We start from the raw sequence: 20,747 nt of genomic DNA, 5'->3' as shown, positions 1-20,747 counted from the left end.
AGTCCTTACTAGGTTCTGATGGAAAGGTGGTGAATTGGGGGATGTGTCGCTGCGAGGATCAGTGGCCACGTCGAATTCAGACACTGTGTTGGAGGCAATGTCCAGAAAGCTTGCATCTACAATCTGGCTTGCTGGACCTCCACAACGTTAGATATTCCTCGAAAGCGTAGATGTCAACAAACCATTGTTGTGCTCGGTGCGTCTCCCATCTTCTACAACATTTTCGGACAAGGAGGCAATCTCAGACCTGGTGCTCGATGTCAACATCATGCCTCTCTTGGTGGTCTCATCCAACCAAATCTCACCTATGAATCTCAAGTGGTGGAGTTTTGGGTCTTGTAGTCGCTTCAAGCTTCCCAAATTCGCACTTCTGACCCCTTCGAAGACACACCGCACATGTGTCTCCTCTATAGGAGCTGCATCGTCTTTTGGCAGAGCGACATTGTATACAAGCTTGGGGAGTGCGTTTCCTGAGATCCAATGGAACCTTTGGGCGATTTCGGATGCTTCTGTGGGAAGACATAGATGACTTGCTGTTGACGGCCTTGATGACGTTCACATGGTAGCTCGGGGTCGAGGTCGGGGTTGGTGCATCAAAACATCAATAATCGCACGGTAACTTTAGAAATGATACGCGATCTTCAAGACATCCTTTCATTGCCTTGGTTTTCCAGGCATTATAAAGCAAAAATGCTTGCAGGATACACAAAAAGGAGCAGAAGACGAAATGGGAGGTTCGAGGTTCACGTGATGTTGCTCTCTTTACGGCGTTCTTGCTGTCTTTGCTTGCTTGATCTTAGTGGTTGCTACTTTTATCAGTCATACTGTTGCGGCACTTATATCCTCCCGTTAGTGCACAGTGTTGGGGCTGGAATGGAGGAGCCGCATCCGAGGTTATTGGTTATGGGGAGTGCGTTGATGTGTAATGCTGCTATAGGATTACCTACTTCTGGGTTTCCTAATATGAGTACGTCCTCCCTTTCATTCCTCTTCTCCTTTATATAGTATTAAAATCACTAACAACACACAGCGGCGATTATGATGGAAGATGCACAGGCAACCTACAGGTTAAACATTTCATTAGTAGAGGCATACCGGCTAGTATTATGACGCTGCTTGTTGTTATCTCTGTTATGGATTGATGTTTTTGTCTGGGCTTTAAATTGGCATATACAAGCAGGGGACATAAAGGAGAATAAAGTAGACTGGTGTCGGATATAACTGTATGGTCGTAGGGTTTGAATAAGATGAGTTGAGTAAATGAGATGAGTTTTCAGGTGGGAATCTTGTCGACTGAACCTGAAAGAATTGCGGATTGGGAACTTCTATTCGTCTACGTAGTAGCTATCCGCATAACTATGCTGTCCGGTGTATTTGTAGGTGTCCATGATACCAGAAGCTAAGAGGAGGGTAGAAGACAGTGCTTCGTCCTACATCTAGATACTGTCGTATGTGGCACTGCGATGCGCTTCACGCCCTAAGGCTTGCGAGCATACACCAACACACTGCCTCCAAGTCAGTATCTAAAGAAGCCCAACAGGAGGTGGGGAAACCTACATAGAGTAGTAAGCATGTACCCTATTACTCTCAATCTCCGCGTTAACATCCACCAAATGCCCATCCACCTCCTCACTCGCCATCCCCAACCCTCTCGTCATAATCGCCATACTCATAGCCTGCAGCCCCGTCAACATATCATGCCTCATCCACGCCCCCAACGTCTTATTCTTCCTCCCCATCGCCCACGTCCCAATAGGAAACTGCGTCCTCTTCTCCACCACATCCACAAACCCAATCTCCTCCAAAATCTCCTTATACCTTCTCCCCCTCGTGAGATCTTTCCCGAGTGCTGCACCCCCGGCCATAAGGCGCTGGCTCCATGTCCCGAGAGCGGTGCCGTTACCGCTATCGTCTATGAAACGGAGGGGGAGATCGCAGTCTTGGAGTTCGAGATAGCCGCCTGAGCGGAGTGAGTTGAATGCGTGGGTGAAGACTGTGTGGTGGGATCTGAAACATGTGATGAGAGCGCGGCCGTGGATGTAGTCGAATGGGACGGGGAAGAGCCAGTCGTCTTCTGCGTCGTCAATCTCGAAGCGGCAGTTTGGGGGAAGGCTGTGGAGTGAGGTTTAGTGTGGAATGGAATGGGCTGGGGGTGACGAACTATTCTGGTTGGATGGGACTGAGATCTGTTCCGACTACACTCGTTGTTGGATATGCGTTTGCTGGGATGCTAGTTAGCTTTCAGATATCTAGAGATGGAGAGTGTGGATGTCGGCCTACCGAAATCTATGGCCCAATTTCCTGTTCCAGTGGCGATGTCTAAGACGTTATGTAGGCCTCCTGGCATGTTCTCGATTGGTGCAACATGTAGTTTTCCATCCAAAGCAAGAAGCATGAGATTATGTTGAATATCTGGAAGATATCAGAAACAAGTCTTCCTCAAGTCACAGCATGTATGCTTACCAAGTCTTTCTTGTTCTGACTTTATTCGACGAGTGTCATTAGTTGAATATCACCAGAAAAAGGAGGATCTCCCCTCACCTCGTCATTTGGTAATAGATACTCTACGCTAGTCATTTTCATTTTCTTCACTAACAAGACTAATAATGAAAATACTCACGGCCTTCCTTGAATCTATGATATCTCCTTCCATTCTCTTCGATATAATCATACACACTGGAACGAACTGAAGCCGTTGACGAGCTATTTGTTGTCAATCCATCCTCCAACCTGAAAGGCAAAAGAGTTGATTTACTTACAAGTCCTCCACACCGTCGACTGCAGAATCGGCGTCACTGTTATTATCAACCTACTCCAATCTCAGTTGAATACACTTTCTTGTGGATCGCTAAGCGTATCTTACATCCAACCCATGGACGGGCTCGGGCGGCAACACTGTCACTGATGCACCACCCACACCGCCCGTCGTTTCATTGGGAACGGCTGCGGATACCCTCTCTGCTTCAAACTCACTACCCTTGTCCGTTGTCGCAGGAGGAGTCATGCTGCGCCAAACTGAAGTAATCAAAATACGAATGGGGATCTTTTGTGTAACGCTAATATAATTGAAGAGTAGAGTGTCGTTGGGTGATGTCTAGTTCCGCGCTTATCTGAACGGTTGTTATGAACGCGGGGTACGGAGAAGTCCCAAAGCAGTAAAGTGTCCAATTCGATGCCTTCCATAAATGGAGCGGGGCAGAATGTGGATTGAGTGATGTGTGGCTCGGTTATGATAAAACGCGAAAAAATATTTTAAGACAGTCACGTGTACCTAAGTAAGTAGTATATTAAACTTAGACTTATATGGCGCCTTAAGTTTCTATAAGCTTATTATATGTAGTAAAAGCTTAAATTTTAAGAGTTATTACTAGAGAGAATATAAAATAACAAAAGTTTATATTTTTAATCACGTGCTTCGTAACTCCCACGATATTAAAGATATTAACAATCGGAGAACAGGGAATTAATTACTATAAGCTACACGATAATTCCGATTAATACAATGTATATTAATTAGTATTATAGTAGGCTTTCTTTCATTTTTGTCGTTTCTGGATCGGACCGACTATAGCGAGATTTTCGGGAGCAATGAAGCTCTTATTTCAACGTCGATCTAATGATCTTGTTGCACATCCATTATACTCACCGCTCTTGGAACCTGTAGAGTGTTTCTGTTGGGCGACAGGTCCGCGAGTTGTCGGTTTTACCTGTGGCACGACAAGCTATCTGGCTCGAGGTGACTCGACGAGGTTGAATTAGCAAAAGATATGTTGTTGTTGGCTCGGAATATCTCACAAGTGTGGGCTGCGCCGAGCCTATTGGCTTCTGCTGTGCATTTGATTTTGGTTTTGATTTTTGTGTTCTATTAGTCTTTTTAGCTGCCTAAGGCGCCACACTGCATTTGTTGCTGGTAGTCCAGGTTTGCAGATCCGGTAGCGTTAGATCACGTGGTCTGACAGCTCCACTTTATCTTGCTTGCAGATAACGGCGCCATGCGACATTAACCCTGCTGACAGCTTCCATATTGCTTCTCTCAAGCTTGCTGATTATGGACTGGGCTTATGCCGGTACCGGGAAAAATGATCTTACATCCAAAGCCTCCAAATATACCGGTACCAGGGATTGCGCGCTTTGGCTGGTTCTCTTGGCATAAAAGTCTGGGGAGAAGCTGTTGCCACTGTCAAATCCGGGGTCTGATGAACGAACCATTCAGTGCAATCTTTGAGATAAAAAAGAGCGTAACATGAATAGAGGGAAGTCCCTTTGCATCACTGGAGGAAATATATCAGCGGCACGTGCTTGAATCCTTCACCGTCTCCACTTGACTTCCGTTCCTTTCGTACCCCTTATCCCGTATTCTTTGGAAGTCACCATCCCGGCTGCCCACGTCATCATTTGTCGATTTACCTTGTCAGCCTTGCGCAGAAGCAGTTTGACAGATTCCCGCATCTCTAATTATCCATACCTCCGCCGTCCCAAAAGCTGCAGGCGGACGCTCTCTCGCTGTAATCTTACATTTGTCGTCTAAATGACAAGATCATCCCTATCCAACGAATAAGCAGCGCGGATCCCTCCGCTTCAGTATATCGCGAACCCAAAGTGTAAAAACGCTGGCACAAGCTCGAGATAAGGGGATTCCAGAGGATCCGATGCGGTTTAAGACCCATCAAGCCTTCTTCGCCAAGCCGACTAATGAGCGGCCAAGATTCTCCCCACAAAGCTTGTCCTCCCGCAAGGGCCCCTGCCGACTCCCTGCGCGTCAAGCGGCAGGGACAAGCCATTGATAAGACTCGACGACGACATTGGCCGTGGAAGTCTTCCCAGCAGCCGCCAGCCAACTCCAACCCACGAACCGAGGAACGCCTGCACACGATTCTATGAGCAATGAAGTGGCGCAGATAAGAGCTCTGTTATCCATAGGCTCCGAAGCTCTTGTGGCGTGGCTATGACGCATTGGATTTGGCTCGAAGAACCCCAGGTATTGAGCACGGAGCAGATCGGCTTCCGTTCGACGCACGTTGGGGAGGCCTGGCGCCCCATCCGTGACTTCAGTGCTTCGGTTTCCCAGCGCCCGTCGAGGCTGGCCGAGCGCAAAGGCTATTCAACATCCGGGTCAACGGTCTCTTGGCGGTGGCTGCACGCCGCAGTCAGCACGGCTAAAGAGGACGTCATTTCAATGCTTCAGACGAGAGGACGATTCGACGACAGCTCGAGACGGAACACGAGGGATTTTCGGGTCCCGCCTCCCAATAACAAAATCCGCGCAGGAGCATGTCTGATGTCTCGCCAACGCGAAGCTTCGGAGGGAGGTCACTGCCACGCACTCACCCTGCTACCACAGACGCGGCATCGGATGGGATGGGATGGTTTTAGAAATACTGTACTGTGTCGTGTTACGGATCCGTACACCGCCCCACTCGGGACACGAACTGCTCACTCGCTGAGAGCCCGGGCGTGGGGATGCTACACGACTGCGATCGCTGCACACGGCCTCATGCCCTTGCATGACCATTCGCGCCATCCAATGGCCAAAGGACGACGCCAGGCCGTATCCTTGTTCCCGCACCTGCCTCAACCGGGCCCGGCCCATGTTATGTTCATTCATTATTCAAGGATGGCATGATTCCAATGATGGCCAGAGGCCGACTGAGCTCCAGATAACGGATAAGCCAGCAGAGCTTCTGAAAAGTTAAAAGCTCCCTCGCCCTGCTCCAAAGGTTTTGGAGCTTGATTGATTGCTCTTGCAGGAAAGTCGTCTGTCTCGTTTATTCCTCCGTCCAGAATCTCCTCGATCTCGGGCAGCTGTTCGTTCGCGCTTCCTAGAGGCTGGGCAACAAATCGACACTTCTGAGAGAGTAATTGGATTTAAATCGACAACTTTTCGGTTTTTGCTGGCTATCCCTCGTCATGGCGGCCAATTTCACCACGCCCTGGTTGGACACCGGTGACAATGCGTGGCAGTTGACGGCAGCTTCGCTTGTCGCGCTGCAAAGTGTGCCGGGCCTCGTCGTCCTGTAAGTAACCAAAAACCCTGACTTGAGCCTTTTCTAACAGAAACGTTTTTAGATATGCTGGCATCATGCGCAGTAAATGGGCGATTAATAGCGCGTTCATGGCTTTCTACGGTTTCGCAGCTACGCTCATTACTTGGGTTCTCTGGGCCTACAAGATGGGATTCGGTATATACATGTTACCCTTCGTCGGACGCCCCGGTCCCGTCGTGACCATGGCCCAAGAACTTGAGCAATCCTGCTTGCCATCCGCCGCTCTGTGCCAAAACTTCCCCCTCAGCACCATGGTGTATTTCCAGTTTGTTTTCGCAGCCATCACCATCGTCATCATGGCAGGTGCTTTCCTGGGCCGCATGAACTTCCACGCTTGGATGATCTTCGTCCCGCTCTGGATCACCTTCTCCTACACAATTGGAGCCTACAGTCTTTGGGGCGGTGGATTCCTCTTCCAGCGCGGCGTGATCGATTATTCCGGTGGATATGTCATCCACATATCTTCTGGGACAGCAGGTTTCGTAGGCGCCCACTGGATCGGTCCACGTCTGGCGGCTGATCGCGAAGATTCGCGTCCAAATAACATTCTTTGTGTATTGATCGGAGCAGGCATCCTCTGGATCGGCTGGAACGGTTTCAATGGTGGTGATCCATACGCCGCTTCCGCAGACGCTGGTGCAGCCGTTCTCAACACTAACGTGGCGACCGCCATGTCTCTGCTTTGCTGGACAATCTGCGATATGATCTACTACAAGAAGCCCTCTGTTCTCGGTGCAGTGCAAGGAATGGTCACTGGTCTCGTGGCGATCACTCCCGCAGCTGGTGTTGTTGCCGGGTGGGGAGCAATCTGCATTGGTTTTGCCAGTGGCACCATCCCAGTACGTCCCTGCCAATTCCCCGACCAATTCCCCAGCTCCAGCTAACAGAGAACTTTGCAGTGGCTAAGCATGAACATCATGGGCAAGAAGGTCGCCTACTTCCGCAAAATCGACGACACCCTCGGCGTCTTCCACACCCACATGGTCGCAGGCTTCGTGGGCGGGATGTGCGTCGGCCTCTTCGCGACCGTCGAGGGCTGCGCCGCCTTCGGCCTCACCAACCCCGGCGGCGCCATCGAGGGCAACGGCAAGCAAGTGTACCTCCAGCTCTACGGCGCCCTATTCGTCATCGCATGGAACATGGTCTGGACATCGCTCATTATGTGTTTCATCAAGTACGTGTTGCGCATCCCGTTGCGGATGAGCGAGGCGGAGTTGCTGGCTGGTGATGATGCGATCCACGGCGAGGCGGCGTATGTCCTCGGCCCATGCGAGGCGCATGAGCATTTGCTGGCTGGACACTATATCAAGAGAAGCGAAACGGGACCGGGCGAGTTGGGCATGGGAGGTGCGATTATCGGGCACGATCCGCATGCCGGGGCTGCGCATGAGAAGAGCGCTACTGGGAATGGGACCGGGTCTTCGGAGATCAAGCACGATTGATCTCAAGTATGCTAGCATTACGGAGCTGGGACGAGGCTGCGAAGCTCGATATTTGGGTTGTTCTTGTGAGCCTCTTGATAGGGGATGTTTGTTGAGTATTGCATGAGTTGGGCTGGATGGAGGAGGAAATTGATCTTATCTGATCTGATCTGAAATGATACCATTTTACCGCTTTGAATAATAATTTAAATACATACCCCTAGTTCTAGATAATCATTATCAAAAAACTTAGGATAATGAAAAGTAAAATGCATCTGTTGAAGTACTCTTGCAGTACGATCTCTCATTTAGCCGTAGCGCGATCGCTCCGCTTAGTCAGGCTCTGTCCACCCATATTCTGGGAGAAACCAAAACGAGGCCCCCGAGGGGGGGAGGGCGGGTCGATTAGGGGTGTCGACAACTTGTAATTGGCTACCTAAGCTCTTTAAAAATCTTAAGTTAGATTTTTTAATATAAGTATAAGCTAGTATATTATAAATCTTATATTGTAATCACGTGCTTCCTAACTTATAATAAAGAGATTCCTTAAAATAGTATTTTAATTCAAGGGAATTTATATACTAATTAATTAAGTTTTAATTTTTAAGCCTTATAAAGTTTTATAAATTATAGGCTTATAGGGCTCTTATATTTGGTTTTAGGGACTTTTTCGCTAAATTTCTAGGCTTTCTTGAGCTTACTTTTAGGTTACAAAAGGGGAAATTTTTAACTTCTTTAATTTAAAGAGCTATTACTAATTCAAATTTTATTAATAGTTCGTATTTAAATAGCCCTTAATTAGCGCTATAAGAAAATAAAATAAGCATTAAATTATATTAATTCCTTATAAAATTGAAATAAAATAAAGAAAAAGCCAGAGTTTTGGTGTTCCTGTCCGAGCGCCTCTACTTTGGGTTAGTGGCTAGTTTGCTCCCAATCGACACCCCTAATCGACACCCGGGGGGGGTGTCGTTTTAGTTTTTCCCAATACCATGGCGAACTCATTTGCGCAAATGACTCCGGGAAAGCAAATCTCGACAACTAATATATTCTCTTAGTAGCCTACCCGATTCCCGTAACCGAATTCTCAACTAGAGGTCGAGGCCTCCTAATTCCAGACGAAGACTTGCCGACAATAGCACCCAACATTAACGAACCTTACCTCGACTTCCTTCTCGCCCTCGCCAAACTCCCTAATAACCAAATTCCCAACTGAATCTCCCTCTCCTACGGCGAAAACGAGCAAGAAATTTCCCTCTCCTACGTAACCCAAGTCTATAATCTCTTCGCGTAGCTCGGGGCACGAGGGAAAAGCATCCTCTTCTCTAGCGACGATTTTGGACCAGGAAACTATTGCCTCTCCAAAGACGGCCACAATAAAACGAAATTCCAGCCCAACTTCCCCGCCACCTGTCCCTGGGTAACCTCCGTAGGAGGCATAGCCTTTATTGAGCCCGAACAAGCCGTCTACTTTTCCTCCGGCGGCTTCTCTGACATCTGGCCTAGACCCGCGTATCAAGAATATACCGTCGATGCCTATCTGAGTAAAATCGGGAGCAAGAATAAAGGCTGGTATAATTCTAGGGGGCAAGGATTTCCCGATGTCGTGGCGCAAGCGCTGAATTTCAGGGTAATGAATCAAGGAAGGGATTCTGGGTATGAAGGTACTTCGTGTGCTGCTCCTACGTTTAATGCTATTATCGCGTTGTTGAATTCGGTAAGGATTGATAGCGGGTTGCCGACGTTGGGGTTCCTGAATCCGTGGTTATATGGTGCGGGGAGGTGGGGATTGAATGATGTTACGAGGGGCTGGAGCGAGGGGTGTAATGGGTATTCGAATTTCTTTGATGGAATGAATGGTAGTCCTGTTTTGCTTGGCGCGGGGTGGAATGCGAGTGTGGGGTGGATGCGGTGACGGGGTTGGGGATGCCGGATTTTGGGAGGTTGTTGAGGTTGTCGACGCCTTGGATTCTGAACGATGGTGGAGTGGTTGATCCTGCGTGGGGGATGGTGATACTTTCACCTTCTGTCTCAAATCATAGCTTTTCTAGATTTGGCTTATACTCAGAGATAAGTTCAGCAAGTGTAGACAAGGCTTGAAATACTGAAGTTGGGGGATGGCTTGATATATAAATCTTTTAGGTCAGGGCTGACAGGTTGTCTTCCTAGAACATCACAATTCAAGTTAGCTGTACTGATGTTAAGTTTAGTTTCACAGGCTCGAATGTAGTTCAATATGTCAAAGTATCTGGTACACGGACTTTCAAGTAAAAGATGCAAAAGATGATTGGCTCCTGGGTCGAGTCACGTGTGAGGTGCTTCGCTGGCAAGGCAGTTCATAGGGTTGATTCGAACACAAAATAGATAAGACAGCTCAGCCCCGCCTTAGGGAGGCTGATTCTTCGTCAAGCTTGACTCTTGAAAGAGTTCTGAATTGGATTCCTCTCTACTGGCTCAACCATGCCTCTTGATCCACTCACTGCTTTGTCCGTTGCTGCTTCTGTCATTCAATTCGTCGAATTTAGCAGCCAAATCGTTTCGAAGGCCCGACACATATACCAGTCGCCGCATGGGATCTTACAAGGAAACTATGAGAATGAGACGATCAGTATACGGTTACAAAGCCTAGCTGAAGGGTTGAAGGTCCCTCTGAAGCCCAAAGAGGATACTGCAGTGACCAAGCAAGACCAAGCACTGCAAGACATCTGCATGGAGTGTATTTCTCTGAGCGACGAGTTACTTTTACGACTAGACAAGCTCAAGGTACCTTCGATTGCCCAACAACGAAGATGGAAAAGCTGTCGGCAAGCGCTGAAAAGTGTGTGGTCGAAGAAGAAGTTGGATGCAGCAGCAGCACGCCTATCGCAGCTTCGAAGCGAGTTGGACTCACATGTCCTCTACTATCTCAGGTACGCATGGTCCCAGATTTACGATTGTTCTCTTGTGGGCCATTTATTAATGTATTTACTTTTGTAGATCTGAAATTAGTCTCATTTCTCTTCGTCAAGACGAAGGTTTCAAGACTCTTGGCGAGGATTCTGCGCTTATCGTGGAAATGCTCGTTCAAGACCGCCTGACAAATCGCAACCATATCGCTCATCAGTTTGAGGAATTCAAACTGCATCAGAAAGCAGAGCATGAAAGGACACGAGAATATTTCATCAACGTTGATTTCCAAAAGAGGAGACAGGCTGCTGAAAAAAGCCTCCTGCAAGCTTTGAAGTTTAAAACGATGCGAGATCGGCTGGAATCAATCACAAAAGCGCATAGAAATACCTTCGAATGGATTTTCAAAGATCCGACTGAGTTTGACAAACCCTGGGACAACTTCCAGGAGTGGCTAATATCTGGTCAAGGCCTTTACTGGATTCAAGGCAAAGCCGGTTCAGGGAAGTCAACGCTCATGGAGTTCATCTCAACTCATTCAGACACGACAAGTAACCTCTATAATTGGTCAAAGGGTAAATATTTGAGGGTCGGAACTTTTTTCTTCTGGAATGGTGGAAACCCTGAGCAGCGGTCACAGGCTGGCTTGCTTCGATCCTTACTTTTCCAGGTACTTTCCATTGAGACTTGGCTCATTCCAGATGTCTTTCCGGAAGAATGGGAAGAGTATTTCAGGTCTCCAGACTCAGGATTCTCCGAAGAATGGAAGCTTCCAAGGCTGAAAATATGCTTTGAAAATCTCATTCGCCTTACTGCTAGCAACACAAATCTCCAACGCTCTCGGGGCAGACAGATTTCAAAGACTGTCTGCCCCGTAATATCAACGTAATATAAGGCGGTATAGGGAGGCGTAAGCTTACCCCGCGTACTGTAACCTTATCCACCTAGCTATCGCTTAATCAAGTATAGAATCCATGGTATTATCAAAGCACATCAGCCCCATATGCAACCTGACTCCGTAGGCTCCTATTTCAGGAGTATATCTGCATCTGGCGGTAAGGACAAGCCAGCGATATCGGGAGGATCGTCATAATCGCAAGCTGTCTGCTCCCACTTATTATTATTAATTGGGCTGGACTATTACTAGTATTATTACATACCAATTCTCCATATTTTCCTCTTCCCAGTAACGCTTCACTACTAATAACACTAATATGATTAACGCCGGACTTCGTCGTAAGATTGAAACTGTAATTGAGGCTATTCCCGAAGCCCATCGAGTCGCCCCTGAAGCTAGTTCTATTGTCTCCGATCCAAATTCCGCCTTTGCACACCTCCAGGACTGGGCCTTTACCCAAGGGTATACGTTCGTTATCTCGTCATCGACTGATATTCGGGCTCGATTCCTTTATATCTACTACTCCAAAAAGACTCGTAATTTTAGGAAGCTTGGGGAAGATAAACACTAACGGCTCTGGACAAATATACGTCAGCAGGGTTATAAAGTAAGCTTTTATATAAGCAAACAGAAAAGAAAGAGGGATAATTGGGTATTTGGAACCTTGCAATATACAATTCATACCTATCCACCTGCTCCAGATCCATTTCAGCTAGCTCCGTATATATCTCGTTATCCTAGTCGTCTTGAGGCTATTCGAATTACAACAGCCCATAGAGGCACAATTGGGTATGCGATATCAAAAGAGATCTTGCAAAAGCAGGGCTTAAAGCTTAATACAAAGACGTTTTATAATCTCTGTTATAAAGAGCAAACCACTAATCTTACTAATCAGGAGCAAGCTCGTTTAATCTTCACCATTCTCCAAGACAAAGGCTTCCATATAATCGTCGACGATTTATATATCCACGGCCCCGATAGCTCGAAGCAGGATCGAATTATTCAGGCTATTACTTGGATAAACGCAGAGCAAATTCGTTAAGGCCGTCGCTTTATCTCTCGGCATATTAGTTAATCAGATATAACCTTTAATACGAACGACAAGAGAATGCTTCTTAGCAGTATAGTTAGAATTAATAATACCGGTTCGACGTTTACCTATATACACCTCTTCCATATTAATGAGTCAGCTCGATTCTTCCGCTTTTGCAAGCAGATATAAATAACCTACTTCTTTTACGATTGCCCTGGACCTGCTATCTGATATAGTAATTTTGCTACGGGCTTTACTGCCGCAATAGCTAAATCTGCCGCATTACAAGCTATTAAAGCTCATAGAGCTCTACAGAAGGGGAAGAAGAAGGAAGCTTTTAATAACGAATCAGATAATCCATTTACAGAGTTATTTTCAGAGCCTCTATCTCCTGCTCTTGTCAAAGACTCTAGCACCGGTAATATCAATCACCTCGGCCAACTCGAGCTTTCTATAACTATTTGCAATACAAAAATGATTCTATAGTACTGCAAATGGCATGCCGTTATTGCCATTAAGAAGAAGCTAATTCAAAGAGGATATAAGGGCGTAGTTCGTAATAAAATCATGGATTTGATCTGGAAATAGGTAAAGGCCGATTCTATTAATAAGCTAAATTCGTTACGTACTGCGATTTTGGCAGTTCTCAAACCCTCTGAATAGTTATATTTACTCGATTATTATTAACCCAAAGAGCCCTCCTTTTATTGCACTTATACCTCTTATTATCCAAATCTTGGCTGCCATGCTTTAGTACGAGTAGAGAAGGCTCACGACGTTATTTCTATTAGATTAAGCAAGAACCAGCCTATTAGTCGTACGATTGAGATCATTTGCAAGCGAGCTAAGGCACTCCCACAAGACTACAATAATAAGATCAATAAGGAGCGTCTCTCTGTACCGCAACTGGTTAATCGTGAGTTCTTTAAGCTATACCTCTTTAAAATCACGCATTTTGCCCTGGAGAAGGCTATGGTAGAGTTCGTACAAGCTAAATTACTTCTCGATTTACTAGAGAAAGAGCAGTGCGATTATCTCTTTAATACTGAACATAGGTACCAGGAGAACTACCAATTACCTCTATGATTCGGTATTCCGTATAAATATTAGATGGCATATTTTATATCTCTTAAACAACCCTTACCTTTAATTCTCTTCGATTCCCGCTGGCTCTACGATAGCCCCGAAGTTCTCCATAAATCGTGGGAAATGCGACTTAATAACCCCAACCTTGACGGCATAATCGAAGCTCCAGAAGACAGATATACCGGTAATCGATTTAGGGGCTATAGGGGAGAAATAATACTCAATACGGCAGTTTCTATGGCTGAGAAATACAAGACTCTTCCACCTGAAGATACTGAGCATTTTGCTCTTGCATTTAAGGAGTTAAACAAGAGGCTTGCCGTACGATAAGATGCTTTACTCAAATCGAAAGAAGCTATACTAGCTCGTCTTCCAGACGCCTTAATTCCCCCGAAACTGACATTTATACCGGGCCGTAAAAGAGCACTTACTAGTACGGAGCTTGCTCTCATGGAAGAGGCCGATAAAGCTCGACGACACCGGAAGGAGGAAAGAGAGAAGGAGCTACAAGAGATAGCTAAGTTACTAATAGACGAAGATATTGCAGAGCGGTCGAATATATAGCAGGAATTAATATCGGAGTATTTGGAGCGCCTATAACGTAAGGAAGATAGAGGAGAGGAAGATAATAGGGACAACTTCAATAACGCAACGATTAATCCTACTATTGCCGAAAGCTCAACTTCAATACCCTTACGACAAACGCTACCACCGTTAAAGGTAATACTAGCTTGGGAGGCACTTAGGAATCGCAAGAGATCGCCAAGTCCGCCTACTCCAGATACAGATACCTCTTTTGCCTCGAATTACGATCCCAATTACGTCCCTGAAACGCAGTATCCGGACGTCAGCTTATTCGTTTCCGATAACGATTTTCACTCTGCCTACGAGGGTAATATTAATACCAACCAATTAGCTCGGTCGTTCTCCTCTTCCTTACTATCCTATAACGAATTCATCTCTCAAACCATGGCTATACAAGCTCTAGAACTTGGAATGCCTTCCGAACCTCCTCGATTAGAAACACCCCCACCAAGTCGACCAGTTCGCACGAAAAAGCTCACATCGAAGGCTGAATCGCAGGAGCGTCATAAGGCAGAGATAAAGAAGGCAAAGGAGCAAAAGCAGAGAAGGAAACCGAAGATATCGGAGACTCCTCAATTAATGGATCTTCCAATCAGGAGCCCGTAAAGGTAAGTAAGTATAACCTCGTTTCGATTCAAGTACTAATTATATGCTAATTACAGGCGCTCGACCATTCTTTACCTCTCTCTTTATATTAATTTCCAACGTCAGTTTCCTATATCGATTTCCTACAAACGAACCATATATAAAATGGGGTGAAGGCTAAATAAGGAGAATAGTGGACGATATATTTCCTGTTTCTTAGCATATAATCTAGTTTTACGTCAATTGCAATATACATTTTTATATTGGTGCAGTATTCGTAAAGTAGATTACGGGAAAGTCAATACATGTGGGCTTATCTTGAGATTGCGGGGCTTACCATACTAATTAAGATAGCGAGCAGTGCGGAGCGGCAGAATCGAACTATCCGACGATCGTACGGGGCAGACAGTCTTTCGGATCTGTCTGCCCCGAGAGCGTTGGCACAAATCTCTGCTTTTTTATTGATGGACTCGACGAGTTTGATGGGAACCATGCAGATATGGCGGCATACTTCCAAGACCTTTCGAAGTATTCACATGTCAAATTCTGCCTCTCGAGTCGTCCCTGGCCAGTATTTGAGGATATCTTTGACGGGGTCCCTGGACTCAAGCTACAAGATTTGACTGTTGATGATATCAAGCTTTATTTTCAGGACACACTTGTGAAACACAAGAGAATGGTTGATCTTGCCGAAGAGGAACCCGAAGAAACATCAGCACTTTGCCAAGAAATCATCGACAAAGCTTCCGGTGTGTTTTTGTGGGTGTACCTTGTCATAAGGTCGCTTCTAGAGAGCTTGAGGAACCTTGATGGAATCAGCTATCTAAAACAAAAGCTATCAGAGCTCCCTCCGGAACTCGAACCTCTATACGGCCATATGCTCAACGGTATCGATCCGATCTATAAGAAAGAGTCCTCTAAGATCTTTCAAATATTCAGGGCCTCCATTAGCGATGTCGACGGCGGCCGTAAATTGGATCCTATCGCTCTTGAGGGAGCATTGAATGCAGAATTCATCCAAACGATGAATGCAAGAATACAACCGCAACCTATGACGGAGGAACAGCGTGAAATGCAGCTGAAACGTCACATTCGAATGGTAACGCAACTGAAAAGCCGTACAAAAGGATTACTGGAGATTTGCGAGGTGCAGCATGATGACCAAGACGAGATAGAGGACGAGCCGCAAGAAAAGAGTCGCCAGCTGCCGAAAAAACCCCCTTCAACGGTGGATCAACCCACACCCAGCCACAAAGTCCCAACTCGAGACCTGTTCTTTCTTGAAACCCAACTCTCGCACCACACTCACTCGCCGGAATCGGTCAAGGAATTTCTCAAGATCGTACATGAGTTTGGATATCAGATCTCTCCCAACTCAAGTCATGAGCAAGTGACAAGAGAACTTGCAGGTCCGGAAGTAGCTTTCACTCCTCCGAAAAAAAGATCTACTGGTGATAAGCCAAAACACAACCCAGAGCAGTCACCCATATCATATCTTCACCGCACAGTCAAAGACTATCTGGAACAAAAAGAGATCTGGAAGGGAATTTTGAGTTACGCCGCTGGATCTGACTTTGATCCAACAATTTCTCTGCTTATGTTTTATGTCATGGAGCTCAAGACCACCACTCTAGCCTCGAGGACCGGTAGCATCTATTCAGTCGCGAAACCTGCTCTGGAAGTAGCCTCTCGTTGTACAGTGGCGACCAGCAAAGTGCAAGTCTCCCTCCTGGATGAACTTGATCGAGTCCTGCGCATCTTCTGGGAGAACCACGGCATTGGTGATCGCGACGCAAAATCTCGGGCAGAGAAACATTGGAGCCTTGAGGAGGTCGAAGTCTCTCGTGACCTTCCTCAGATGTGGACTGGCAACTTCCTCGTCGCAGCCATCCAGCACAATTTGGCTTGTTATCTACGAACAAAAATTGCTTCAAATGCTATCTCTGTGAAAGAGAATACTGGACTTCCATTGCTTGCTCATGCTTTCTCCTGGATATGGTGGGGAAAGGTCGGATTTCCAAGGCCATATCCCAACACCATCAAGATGCTTCTCGAATACGGTGCAGACCCAAACGAAGTAGTGGCTGAAGCCACAGTCTGGCAACATGTTCTTCACTACGTTCATGTAGCCTTCGACAGGTGGGTCCCGGATCTAGAAGATGACTGCGTGGAATAGCAAGCGGCTATCAAAGTAATGTTGGAAAATGGTGCGGACCCAAGGGCCTGCTGCCCACATTATTGTCCAGCATATGATATTCGATCACAGAATCGACAATTTCGGCACCTTTTTCAAGGCCAGACGACATCATTGGAACTTAATCCGGGTAATTCTGAGGAGGATCACCTGAAGCAGCACAATGCTTTTCACAGTGTGTCTGCTGTTGTTGATGCTGTTTTTGGGGAACGATTTCCTTCAGGCGCTGCAGAATTACTACACCTTGTGAACAATCTCATTAGTGGAGAACAGGAGAGCACCGCATCACAGAAAGCATCTTTCAAGCGGAAGAGGTGTGAATCTAATAGAAAAACAAGGAAGAGTCTCAGACTCTCAGAGGCAACTTCATCCTTGGATGCTTCGAGTATAGACTTGAGTGGAACTCAAGAGCAGAGATTGTGATTATGTCTTATTTTCTGCTAAAACCGCAGTTTAGGGTATCCTAGGTTTTACTGTTTTGAGATATTGTATAAAACTGCACAAGTCTAAAAATCCTAGTTTATTGTTCTACTTTACCTTATTTTACCGAGACCGATAGCGATCCTCCGTCCAGAATAGCCTCAATGATCATACCCAGTAGCACTCAAGCATACCCAGCGAATCTGAGGCGCGCAACCCATTCCCAAATCAACACCATGCTGCCAAAACCTTTCAGCATTGGTCCCGCTCACTTCGTTGCACTTCGACCAGCAAAGGTGAACATCTCGATCTCACATCCCCGTCAATTCTAATCAAACCCCGCAGGACTTCTTCACTCTCCGTCCAAGTTTACCGCCCTATGTGACCGTCATCCACGTCAATGACGACCGTACTTGCGTGGAAGAAGGGCGGCTAAAGGGCAATATCGCCAAATATGAGGAGCTCGATGATGTGGTCCCCGTCGACTTTCTGAGCGGTGTTATATTCACCCGCTCCCCGAAGACAGAGTTCACACCCGGAGCCTACCAATTGCTCCAATCCCTAGGCACAAAATGGATTGAGGTGGCAGACACTGCACACCCGGCGTCAAGCGCCCCACCAGGGATTTACTACGTGATTGACAAACAATTGCATGATATCTGGAGCATCTATGAGGGCTCTCGTGGTGCTTTTCTTACTGCCTTGTTCCCGGCGTGGATGGGTGACTGCCTCTCTATTTTTGTTCTCATCTTGAAAGTTTGTTGACTTCTAATTTCTCAAATTCGGCCATCACAACTTCACATCGGCGGTAAGAATATGCAGACTATCGTGGTAGCAGTCCCGTCTCGCCTTCTAACGACTGCAACCGCTTCCCAACCACTCGGGGGTTGGAGAGTGGCGGTGAAGGATATTTTTCGAATCGAAGGTGTCAAGACATCTGTCTGCAATCGGGCATCCTATGGGTTATACCCGCCGGCATCTCAAACAGCTGCTTGTATCAAGCTTCTGGAGGAGAAGGGCGCTCGTATTCTAGGAACTACTAAGCTGGCCGCTTTTGCAGCAACAGAGGAGCCGATTGAATGTATTGACTATCAAGCACCGTGAAACCCCAGAGCAGACGGGTATCATTCCCGAGCAGGGAGTAGTAGCGGCGGTGGCGTGGCCGTTGCTTCATATCAGTGGGTGGACATTGCCGTCGGCTCCGACAGTAAGTTTCAATCCTCAGATGCCAATCTTATTCGGCTTGGCTTACACGAGCCGGCAGCTAGTGGGAGCGGTAGAGGTCCCGGTCATTGGAATGGATACTTTGCACACAGGCCTCTCATGAAGTGCTTCCAGTCGAGGGTTACCTTCCTAGCTTTGAGTGAGCTCACCTTCGCTGTCTGCAGACTGACCTTCTAACCGAGTACCGGAAAGGCAATCTGATATGCCTACTTTCTTTAGTAGGACTGTTGAAATATGCAAGGAATTTGCTAAACACTGGTACGTGGACAAATTGCCACATAGTAAGCCCTCGGTCAATATCTGAATAGTCCCTACTTCTCAATATCGCTAACATCACACTCGGCTACCACCTGCGATCATCTGCCCAACGGAGTATATGTCTTTCATTACCAACATGGAGCATCTCAAAGTCATTGAAAATTTCGTTGCTGATCTTGAGAAATCCATGAGGGTAAACACAACAGAGTCTCCTTCAACCGAACTTTGGGATTCCGACCCACCAGAGCATGCTAAAGGGCAGAGTTTGCAGGAGTACATGAAGGATGTAAGTCGATTTTCGAAGAGAGAAGAACACGGGCCTGATAAATGAGAAGGTAGGTCGTAACTTTTTTTTCCATGATGACTATCACAACTTCGATGAGTTCCGGGAAAATTACCAGCGAGTATTCAAGAAGACACCTTACGTGAGCCCGCCAGTTCGCTGGCAATGGTAAGAGCCACCATGACTAATTATCTAAGTTCAAGTGTCTCATTCAATTCTTCCGTAGGAATCTATTGGCTAGAATCACCAAAGAAGAAAGGGGTATCGCTGTCCAGCGATTATCGGTCTACGAGAAGTGGTGTTCAGAAAAGATTCTTCAGATTGGGACACATAATACTATAATCCTGACCCCAATTGAGAACATGACTCCACGATATCGCGATGAGCCACCGGGGTGAGGGTCGGGAGGAATACATTTTATTCCTGACTTTGCTAATGTTTTCAAGGAGATACTTCAATCCTGTTGGGGTGCCGATGCTCTTCGTGGCCCCTATCTTGAAAGCACCCGAGTTTACGGTTCCCAGTAAGCCCGATGCTAGACATATTTCCAGAACTTGTTTCTAACTTTTGGTTTTCTAAGTTGGGGAGATTCCTTTCCTGTTCAAAGTTACGGGCAATGTCGAACAGCGTCCAGTTGCAGTTTCGTTGCTCGGTGCGCCAGGTACTCCCCCAAATAAAGATTCCTGTCAACAAAGTGAGTGAGATTGATGAAATTTGCCACAGGCCGCGACCTTGAGCTCATGGATATAGCTCGCGACTGTCTTGTGCAGGCTGGAAGACCAAATTGCGTCCTTGCTAGTGCCAAACTTTTCCCGTAAGGTCAGCGAATTGTGGCACTGGGGCGAGTAGTGGTAGGACGGTGGAAAATTAAACAGCTTTTGGTGGTGACTATTCAACTTTTCGTTCATTTTGACTAGAAAACAATAAGGTCATCAAAATCCATATCAGTCAGCACCTCAATGACTCTTCTGAAATCCGTTTTTTCCTTCTTCATTTTACGGTTCAGATCCAAAGCCTCATTCAAGGACTTCTTGCTCTTGATACCCTCCCCTACCACATGCTGGGGCAATATTCCCTTCTTGTATAGTGCTCGGGCCTTTTCAGGGTCGTAGAATTCGCGATCACCGTAGATCTTTAGTGCTTGATCAAGTAAGGAACTACTCATGTTAGCGGTTTCCAAAACCTATACAAGACATCGAGGGATCAAAGATAAATTGTCACACATTGCTGCATCGTATTGACCTAGTCGAGTGTAATGGCCAGATGCCTTCACACACTGCTGTCCGATGATGATGGTTTCCTATGGTTGATTTATACTGTTGCAGGCCTCTAAGGTGAAATGCAAAACTCTCCTCAAGTTTCCCTTGTTACCCTTTAACATTGCTATACGCATGGAACAACTTGCCGGTCCTAGGTAGTTTCCACGTAAGACTCTGCTCGGATGCAGAAGAACTGCACTCCTCACATGAAGGATTCTCAGTTATTGATGCCATATGCAGCCTCGCGTGCCGCTAGGATTTCAGCCAATGTCTTGTCTGCCGCTTCAAGACGGCCTTGAAGCCAGTACGAAAAGGCGAGATTGATTATCGGAAAGGACAAGTCGACCTTCTTGAAGTCGCCAAGCTGTTGAAGTGCGTTCATTGAGCGGATAAAGCAGTCCTCGGCTTTGGTCCATTCTTCGTTCATCATGTGTGCGTTTCCAAGCTCGTTCCATGAGACAGCCAGGCGTTTGTCTTTCTTCTGAGGTTTCCCGCCGGAGAAATCTACCATAGCGGTGTTAAAGGTAGAGAAGTGGAGGAGTGCGGCTTCTGGTTGATTGGTCTCCATAGC

The 20,747-nt window shown here is 46.6% G+C and overlaps 6 protein-coding genes across 6 annotated transcripts; 4 read left to right on the top strand and 2 right to left on the bottom strand.

The window, feature by feature from the left end:
• Positions 1–1,293: 1,293 nt before the first annotated feature.
• Positions 1,294–3,093, bottom strand: K444DRAFT_586562 (S-adenosyl-L-methionine-dependent methyltransferase). The gene is made up of 9 exons (XM_024877982.1): positions 2,864–3,093; positions 2,760–2,809; positions 2,621–2,703; positions 2,542–2,564; positions 2,464–2,482; positions 2,281–2,412; positions 2,162–2,222; positions 1,558–2,112; positions 1,294–1,505 (listed from the first exon to the last, which is right to left on the bottom strand). The coding sequence occupies exons 1-9, from the start codon at positions 3,002–3,004 to the stop codon at positions 1,478–1,480; spliced, it is 1,092 nt and encodes a 363-aa protein (XP_024739958.1). The 5' UTR covers positions 3,005–3,093; the 3' UTR covers positions 1,294–1,477.
• A 1,717-nt stretch (positions 3,094–4,810) lies between these two features.
• Positions 4,811–6,038, top strand: K444DRAFT_356821 (uncharacterized protein). The gene has a single exon (XM_024872143.1). It carries the CDS (start codon positions 4,946–4,948, stop codon positions 5,621–5,623), a length of 678 nt encoding a protein of 225 aa, XP_024739957.1. The 5' UTR covers positions 4,811–4,945; the 3' UTR covers positions 5,624–6,038.
• K444DRAFT_627895 (ammonium transporter) lies at positions 5,908–7,486 on the top strand (the record flags this gene model as incomplete). Its single annotated transcript, XM_024882859.1, has 3 exons — positions 5,908–6,014; positions 6,067–6,883; positions 6,944–7,486. 3 exons carry the CDS (start codon positions 5,908–5,910, stop codon positions 7,484–7,486), a joined length of 1,467 nt encoding a protein of 488 aa, XP_024739956.1.
• A 2,439-nt stretch (positions 7,487–9,925) lies between these two features.
• K444DRAFT_525108 (uncharacterized protein) lies at positions 9,926–16,162 on the top strand (the record flags this gene model as incomplete). Its single annotated transcript, XM_024874415.1, has 4 exons — positions 9,926–10,344; positions 10,442–11,086; positions 14,893–15,685; positions 15,998–16,162. Coding segments are annotated over 4 exons (2,022 nt in total), but the record flags the coding sequence as incomplete, so codon positions are not given.
• Positions 16,163–17,316: 1,154 nt separating this feature from the next.
• On the top strand, positions 17,317–19,735 carry K444DRAFT_642134 (amidase signature enzyme; the record flags this gene model as incomplete). The annotated part of the gene is made up of 12 exons (XM_024884703.1): positions 17,317–17,448; positions 17,498–17,908; positions 17,966–18,233; positions 18,270–18,359; positions 18,482–18,515; positions 18,569–18,668; positions 18,750–18,920; positions 18,970–19,085; positions 19,144–19,311; positions 19,364–19,440; positions 19,498–19,578; positions 19,641–19,735. The coding sequence occupies 12 exons, from the start codon at positions 17,317–17,319 to the stop codon at positions 19,733–19,735; spliced, it is 1,743 nt and encodes a 580-aa protein (XP_024739954.1).
• A 658-nt stretch (positions 19,736–20,393) lies between these two features.
• On the bottom strand, positions 20,394–20,744 carry K444DRAFT_627891 (uncharacterized protein; the record flags this gene model as incomplete). The annotated part of the gene is made up of 1 exon (XM_024882858.1): positions 20,394–20,744. The coding sequence occupies one exon, from the start codon at positions 20,742–20,744 to the stop codon at positions 20,394–20,396; it is 351 nt and encodes a 116-aa protein (XP_024739953.1).
• Between the last annotated feature and the right edge of the window lie 3 nt (positions 20,745–20,747).

Source organism: Hyaloscypha bicolor (genome assembly GCF_002865645.1).
Source record: "Hyaloscypha bicolor E unplaced genomic scaffold K444scaffold_53, whole genome shotgun sequence".
In the NCBI taxonomy this organism is placed as follows: Eukaryota; Fungi; Ascomycota; class Leotiomycetes; order Helotiales; family Hyaloscyphaceae; genus Hyaloscypha; species Hyaloscypha bicolor.
The sequence above is the reverse complement of the archived record's forward strand: the minus strand, read 5'-3'. Positions and strand labels throughout refer to the sequence as shown.